General features: G+C 40.1%; 1 protein-coding gene across 1 annotated transcript in view; it reads right to left on the reverse strand.

The window, feature by feature from the left end:
* SECISBP2L (SECIS binding protein 2 like) overlaps positions 1–7732 on the reverse strand; it is a 61792-nt gene extending 54060 nt beyond the window's left edge. The window contains exon 1 of the mRNA XM_025472856.3: positions 7429–7732. Within this exon, the coding sequence (XP_025328641.1) occupies positions 7429–7452 (24 nt within the window). The 5' untranslated portion in view covers positions 7453–7732. The remainder of the gene's footprint in view (positions 1–7428) is intronic.
* Between the last annotated feature and the right edge of the window lie 1115 nt (positions 7733–8847).

Genomic DNA, 8847 nt, shown 5'->3' on the forward strand with positions numbered 1-8847 from the left:
GTAAACTAACATAATCCAGAATAGGCACTCCCATTTTAGTTTATTTTGTATATATTTCTGTAGATTAAAAAATCTACAGAAGGGCAGCCCGGGTGGCTTAGCGGTTTAACGCCTGCCTTCATCCCAGGGCGGGACCCTGGAGACCCAGGATCCAGTCCCATGTCGGGCTCCCTGCATGGAGCCTGCTTCTCCCTGGGCCTGTGCCTCTGCCTCTCTCTCTCTGTCTCCTCTCTGTGTATTCGCATGAATAAATACTAAAATCTTTAAAAATAATAATAAAAAAATAAAAAATTAAAAAATTAAAAATCTACAGAAACTTAAAATATTTATTTTAAAAACTAAAGTATTTTAGGATGCACAGGTGGGTGACAGAACTATAAAGAAAAGCAAGTAAGACCCAGGATGAAAGTCAGGATAGGAATTACTCATATGAAATTACTGATGTGAAAAGGAGTTGAGATCATGAGGAGGTACCTGGGAAGCTTCTGAATGCCTAGCAAAGTTCTATATCCTAACTTGGGTGACAAGTACAAGGTATTCATCTTATAATTCATTTATCTATATACTGTTTTTATGGAGTTTTCCTTCTGTATTTAACAACAAATATTTACAATTTAATTACAAAAAAGAAAAAACCTATAGGCACATTCTACAAAGGTAGAATGTTAAAAGCCACATAAATATCACAATCTAAAAAGATATTAAACACTTCTTTAAGAAACCAATAAGTGAAATGCAATCCAGTGTTTCAACTGCTCAAATCAAAGCAACAGTCCTAACTAGAACTTTTCTCTCCAGTAGGATGGCATTTATTGGAAGCTCTGAGCAAGGCAGAGTTCCCAGAATAAATTTCAGGCTTGCTTCTCACAAAAGTAATCAGTAACAAATGCAAGAAAATCTGAAGACAAAATCTAAGGACATATAGTCAACAGAGAGTCTTTATTCAGATAAACCATTCTCTAAAAAGAGTCCACTGGAAATATTCAGAATGCTTGTAAAAAGGTGAGGCAGAAGAAGAAATCTGAACTATTTATAGCAATATTAATTCACTATCCTTCCTACCTGATTAAACTTTGAAATCTATTTTTACACTATTAACCAAATCTGAATTAAAGAGAGTACTTGCCTTATGAATACTGTATCTATGAGCTGAAGCTGGTTTCTTGAATTTCCTGAAAGCAAAAACTCCTTCAAATGCTTATAGTCTTAAGTCAGTAATTTTCACTCAAAACTAACAAAACTGACATCAGAACTCAAAAATTACTTGTGTAAAATATAAAATATCAATCTAATAAACGTTCTGCCAGGAGGAAATTGGTGGGGGGAAAGCTGATTTTCAACAAGAATGCACAGATAGTGGAAACTTGCCTTATATAGTTCATGCATAGGTATAAAAAGAGGGAAAATTTAAATCACATTTTCACTACACTAAAAATGTAATTTTTAGGATTTCTTTGAAAAATCTGAGAAGTCCTTTTAAACATATGAGAACTCTCTGAGAAGTTTTATAGATCTTTATTAGAAGGTATTAGGACATTTTTAAAGCACGGAGTATGGTTATATCAAATTTCCATATGAAAAAGAAATTATACTAAAATAATTTTAAGAAATAAGATAATCTAAAGATAATATGTTTCCTGACACCTTTCCCCAAATAATACCAACCCATAAATTACTTTGGTAACAACAAATTCAAATTCTTGTTCAGGTCAAAAGTTGCAACAAGTTTTTATACTTAGTTTCATTTTACTTTGTAAGTTTCATGAACTTAGGTAACCTACTATCAAAAAAGTGTCACCCATAACTTATAACTGATATCTGTACATATACACAGTATATGCTCTTAAATATTAAAGTTTATAAGATTTCTATTCTAAGTGCAATTCTAGATATCAGAGTTCAACAATAAAACTCACAAACACTGAAGTGATCCTTTGTGTTTAGCAAAAAAGAGAAGCTGCTGTAGTGAACAGCTGCAAAAACAGAAGATGTCACTAGTAGGAACAGGCTGGCAAACTTTCTCCTACAGTTACAACTCTCTATGGTCTTAAAAGTTGTTTGTTGTGACTTTAGGGCTTTCAGTATCACACATTAAAATGAAGCATCTGCTCTTCTCAGGCCTAAAAAATAAAGATCTCAAACTATTCTTAAAACTCCACATAATAAAGCCCATGTAGACAATATGTTAAGTAACAAATTCCAGCAATATTTCAATTGTATTAGTATAGAATCAAAGAAAAATGTCCTATACAGTGGACAACAAAGCATTATGAAAAAATTAGACTAGTTACTTCATATGATATTCCTCAGCTTGAATTTTTTAGTCTACTTTTGACAAGATCTATTTTTCAGAAATCAGAAATTTTATAGCAGAGTTATCTCCTTAAAGTAAATATAAATATAAAATAAGTCTAAACTACACAAAGTCTAACTCTCCCTATACTATTTGCTTAAAAAACTATCTACTTAGTAAAGTATCTCTATCTTTCAGAAATTATTTCAGGATTTTCCAAATTAATGAAAAATCCTAATAATCCCAGAAGCCTATGGTAGGAAAAAAAATAAATAAAAATAAAAACATAAAGCAGTTTTACATTCCTTTTAAATTTAGCATATACTAAAACAAATGTCAATAATAAAACTTCTTTGATGTGAATGAGCTAGAAAACCCAAGAATTTATCAGAACATGAAGGTATAAAAACCTTCTTTAACAGAGTGTATTAAACAAATGCACTCAGATCACTGAGAGCCTATAAAAATTCAACATATATGCTATGAGTACATGTTCTGGAACGAGTGCTGTACTAGACTGGTTTAGGGAAAATGAGCAAGCATTACTATGAAGCATCCAACAGCAGGAAATGCACACTAAACTCTTCTGGAATAGAACCTCCAGAAGAGCACAAATAATTTTCCCAGATTAAGCAACAGAAAAAAACACCCACTTAAAATCAAAACTGAAGAAGAACATAATAAGGCAGTCTCCCACAGTAAAATTTCGTTATGTACCTACCACACACCTACAGAAAAAAATATGACCATGGAAACCCTGTACATTCTCTCTATGCTAAGGTAAAATTACAATATATCAAACATTAAGATATTTTACATCTCATGGTCAAAGAAAAATAAATTTCTTCCAAAGGAAGAAATGGCTAGAGATACGTGCTAGCTGTATTGTTTCTGATTGCAATGGCTTACAGTGAAAGGAAACATTTGTGCCAAATCGATTGCAGTAGTTATATAGGTAAGTTTTGCAAGACTTCAGAAAACATTGAGAAAAAAATCAAAATACTTAACTGAGACTGCCAACTTGATTTACTATTCAAATCTTTTCCTCTTTTGTTAAAACAGACCACACCTAATCCTGATGGTGCCTGATGGTACTTTTCTACAAATCAGCTTTCTAAATTTATTTTTTTAAATTTATTCATGATAGACAGAGAGAGAGAGAGAGAGAGAGAGAGAGAATGGGAGGCAGAGACACAGGCAGAAGGAGAAGCAGGCTCCATGCCAGGAGCTGACACGGGACTCGATCCCGGGACTCCAGGATCACGCCCTGGGCCAAAGGCAGGCACTGAACCGCTGAGCCACCCAGGGATCCCCCAGCTTTCTAAATTTAATACTGGCTTTTGGATTTATCGAATTTATTAATTTCTGGGTTTATATTTATTTTCCTCTCTTGCTTTTCAGTAGGGTTTTCCTGCTAACTTCTAGCCCTGGACACTTAATTTTACTTACCTTTAAAATGTTTAATAATGAAAGTATTTATGACTATGCATTTGCCTCAGAGTATAGCTTCAGCCACATCCTGTAGGCTTTCATATGCATTACTTTTTCAATATCTCATAATTCTACCTTTTTATTTCCTCTTGATTGAGGGCTTAGGGAAAAATGTCTTTTTAAATTTCCAAAGGTTGGCAAGGTGCCTGGATGGCTGTCAGCTGAACATCCTGGTGTTGGTTCAGGTCATCGTCTTGGGGTCCTGGGATCCAGCCCCACACTGGGCTCCCCACTCAGCAGGGAGTCTGGTTCCCCTCTCTCTCCCTCTGCTCCCTTCCCCCCTGCCCCGTACTCTCTCTCAAATAAATAAATCTGGAAAAAAAAAAAGTTAAATTTCCCGAAGTTATTTTACTTTCTTTTGATTACAAAAGTACTGTTTTTAAAACCTGTTAAGATAAATCATTTACTTAGTCATAAAGATCAACTACAAGTATTACTGAATCATAAATGTTTTATAGTAACTTATTTAGAATATACTTAGTTTGCAACGCTGATACGATTTGAAGTTTATCAATTATTTAAAGGAAAAAATTATAAGCCAGATGATTTGTATCTTTATTAGTAAACAGCACTTTGCATGAAGTCATACGTTACGTGTTTGCTTTTCTAAGACTTAAAGACATTGGTGACCAATAGTCTTGTAAATGCTTTTAAAAGAGCCTATGTAATGTTAACTTACTAAAAATTAAGCCAATGTTTGAATCATTTGATAATACAAAACATATTGTGAACTTCAAGTATTCTGTCATTTTTAAAGCCATTGTTTATTTTTTTAAAAATCTCAAAACACTGTCTTAAATTTCCTTAAATAGAAACATTAAGCCTTAATGAACAAATAAACTCCATGATTTATTCTTCATGTCCCTTTACAACCCCCCCCCCTTAAGAGCAAAAACAAAACAAAACAAAACAAAAAAAGCATTACACCAAGTAATAACTGTTCTTAGAACATCTAACCCTGGCAATTAAAATTAAATTACTTGTTTTGATTTAATACAGTCTTGCTTGCTTGCTTGCTTGCTATACGAGAATACTCTTGAGATCCTCTTTTGGTTATAACATTTTTTCAAACAGTCGTTATTGCAATTAAGACTATTATCTAGCATGTATTCCCAGTAACTTACTTTTTATAATTCTGATCAACATACATACAATTTACCCTTTTATACAAAGTTTTTTTTTTTTTTTTTTAAAGAGCAATTTGAATGTCTTCATGCAAAACATGCTTGGATTTTTTTTTAAGTTACACTTGTGCAATACTCCAAGGATTTCAATTAGGTTAACATGAAATGCACAGTTTGTATTAAGTACTATTTTTTAAAAATCAGATTTCTATAAATTGCTAACCACTACAATATTATGAGTATGTTATAATGCTGCAGGCCTTCCCAAAAATTCTGAATATAAATCAGTACTGGTTTAAAATGAAAACACAAACATTTTGTGAGAGAAAATGGAAATTCACGTATCACATATATTTTTAGTGACTTCTGCCTACCTAAATTCACTTCATTACTAAAAATAAAAAAGTAAAAAGAAATAAATATAAAAATATATATATAAAAGTATATTACTCTATGGTATAGTGGAAACAATCAAGAACTCAAAGTGGAAAAAGCTCAGTTCTAGCCCCTAATCTACCACTAGATTAATGGTTCTTAGCCTCTTTTCAGTGACAGATTCCCTTGAGAATATGATGAAAATAATGGAGTCTTGCCCCAGAAAAATGCTAATATAAAATGAAGCACACTCCTTCCAGGTCATCCATAGACCCCTGAATTAACTGCCTCCAGCCTGAACAAGGCAAAGTAGCATCACTTTTCTGTATCTTGGTGTCCTGTAAGTATGTGGCGGGTGGGAAGAGAGGGTGGTTAGAATTACTCTCTTTCTTAAGATTAGGCTGGGGAAGAGGCAGGAGATACTAGAGTTTAAAAAAAAAAAAAAAAAAGAAGAAGCAATTCTTCAATGGAAAATCTACATTCATGATTTCTTTCTAATACTTAAATTTCTACAACATTTTAATAGGTTGTGGACTTTGGAAAGATATAAGATGAAAGAGGAATAGGTTCTCTGGTTTAAATAATTTGCTCATAGCACTTGCTGTTAAGATAACCACACACAAACAGCTATGCTAAATAGTTAATTATATTTCCTCTAAGATGAAAGGAACCATAAGTATACATATGGTAGCATTACTGGTTACAGTTCTGGCATCATGATGAAGGACCAAAGACTTTAACCTTTTCATTAGTGACGTACATACGAGAAAACTGTTCAAGAAAATTTTCTATTCAATTGTCAGGCTTAGAAATTAAACGCATTTCTGACAGATGCCTTAAAAAATTTTTTTTTCACTGAATATATATATAGAATACTCTGGGTCACTGGACAGCCAAGAGGCTCTGATCAATTTTGCTTTGGAAATCTATGTATTATCTTATAAAACTCACTGTTTTCAAAGCCATAGTCTCATTTTTTTTTTTTAAATTAAAGGTTTTGTAAAAACAAATATACGCAACTAGGAATCTGCCTGCTAAAAGAGCCAGATTTCAAAATCAAAACCGCCTCTGACCAGCTATGTGTACACATATATGCAGGAATTTGGAAATCTCGTCTCATTTATTCCGATACTAATTACCTATTTGTAAAATAACTAGGCAAATCACTGGTCTCTTTTTCCATCTCTTTGCCTCGCTCTACATTGGGTTCCACTGAAGAGAATGCACAGTGAATAAACTTCGATTTCATCAAATTTTAAGTAGTTTGGTAAAGGTCTCAAGGAAGGAAAATACTAACACTTGGGGGGAGGAGACTATTATTTTGGATTATCATTTACATTTTCATCACCCCTGCCTCCCAGCAACTACTCGCATGGATAATCAAGAATTTAATGCAATCAAAAACAAAATAGGTTACTAATGGAACTACTCTAGGAATATGAAAACGGTCTCAGAAATGAATTCATACTTCGGATCCAACACTCTTAAAATAGAAGCCCAATTTTTCAAAGACATTATTTGCAAAGTGACTGGTCAGAGAGGCAGGGGAAAACCATAGTATCTTCTGTCTTAAAACACTTCCCTAAAACCACCGCAAAAAAAGAAACAAAACAAAACAAAAAGCAAAACAAAACAAAACAAAACACCAATGCTTTTTTTTTTTTTTTTTTTTTGCTCAATGGAACGTTGTGAGAAGCCCACGACCCTGGGCATCTGCATCTGTGGTTCTCACACGTTCTCTGACAGTCTTTCTGGGTGAGAAGCCTTCGAAAGCCTGGCCACCTCGAAAACACATTCCAGAACTAAGGGGGGGGGGTGTCACCCGCTCCAAGTTACAAACCCGCCCCCCCTCGGGGGAGCACTGACAGCTCGGGGGTCCTCTGGCCCCTTCCACCAAACCGCGGAGCGAGGGCAGAAACGAGCCCCCAGCCCGGGGGAGGGGAGCACCGCGGCTGCAGGGGCCCCCGGTCCCCGGAGCGGCCTCGGGAACAATGCGGGAGCGGGGCGCACCGGGCTCCCGGGCGGGGGCAGTCTGCTCCCGCAGGAAGCCGCGGGCTCCGGCCGCCCAGGCCCCGCTCCGAGCCCACGGCCCCCCCCGGACCGAGCGGCGACCCTCAGCGGCCGGCCCAGCCCGAGCCCGCGTACCTGCTCGGCGGGGGCTCGGTCCATGGCGCCTGCAGCCGCAACGGGCCCGCGTTAGTCGCTGCGGAAAACGCCCCGGGCCGCTTTCTCCATGGCCCCCCGCTCCAGTCGAGCCCGGGCTCAGGACCTCCGCCCCTATCTGGCTGGCCCCGACACGGAGTCCGGCTACGCCACTGGCCGAGGGGGTGGCTCCAGCTCCGGGGGAAGGAGGAGGCGGCGGCAGCCTCGGGGAGGGATCATCTGGGACGGAAGCCGAGGAGGGCCCAAAGACGCCGCAGCGGTAGTTGAAAATGGCGGCTCGCGGAAGGGCAGGGAGGGGGAGGGGGAGGGGAGGGGCCGAGGCGTGACGTAGGCGGGGTGACGCCAGAGGCCCTGCGCGGCCGGGAGCGGGAGCGGGCGCGGGAGCGGGCGCGGGAGCGGGCGCGGGAGCGGGCGCGGGAGCGGGCGCGGGAGCGGGCGCGGGAGCGGGCGCGGGCGCGGGCGCGGGAGCGGGAGCCTGGGCCGGCTGGCCTGCAGGCCGAGGCCGCGGCGGGATGCCCGCAAGCGCGTGCTTTGAGCCGGACTTGACTGCCCGACCTGGACTGTTCACGGGGCGGGAGGAGTGTCGAGCCGCTTGGGACCCAGAGCACCCGGGTTCCAGTCTTCAGGGACCTCAGGGACTGCTTGGGTTTCGCAGACCACTCTGAGGACTGCTGGAGGAGCCTTTAGCCGCGCCCTGTACCTAGATGGCTCCCCGTCCTTCTGTTATCCAGCTAAAGGAAGTCATGCGTGTAAAGGGAAGCACCCCCGAAGGGCCACTACAGAGAAACTGAGTCCGGAGGCCCCACAGGCCCAGGCTCACCCCCACCGTCGCCTCCGGGCGGGTCTCGCTACCTGAGCATCCCTCACTTTGCTCGGCCTGCGCCTGTATCACACCAACCGACGCCGCTTTCCTCCCCCTGTTAATTGCTTGTTCCTTAAAAAAAATTTTTTTTTAATTTTTATTTATTTATGATAGTCACACAGAGAGAGAGAGAGAGAAGCAGAGACACAGGCAGAGGGAGAAGCAGGCTCCACACACCGGGAGCCCGACGTGGGATTCGATCCCGGGTCTCCAGGATCGCGCCCTGAGCCAAAGGCAGGCGCCAAACCACTGCGCCACCCGGGGATCCCTGCTTGTCCCTTTTATCTCCAGTTCATTAGCTACTTGAGGAGAGAAACTGGGCACGTGGGGAGCACGGCTGATTCCCTCTGGGCCTCTCCTTGGTCGTACCCTCCAGGCGCACCACTTCCGGAAGAGTTCTTGCTCAGCTCCAGGATGAGGAGGGAAAATAAAAAGCTGCATAAGCTAAGTCACATTCACGCAAGAGAGTGGAGGTGGCTCCTGTTTGAGGGACTGGAATGGAGATTTACAGCTGGGAAAGAGAATTTTAAGACGTTTGC

The sequence above is a fragment of the Canis lupus genome, chromosome 30 (assembly GCF_003254725.2).
Source record: "Canis lupus dingo isolate Sandy chromosome 30, ASM325472v2, whole genome shotgun sequence".
In the NCBI taxonomy this organism is placed as follows: Eukaryota; Metazoa; Chordata; class Mammalia; order Carnivora; family Canidae; genus Canis; species Canis lupus.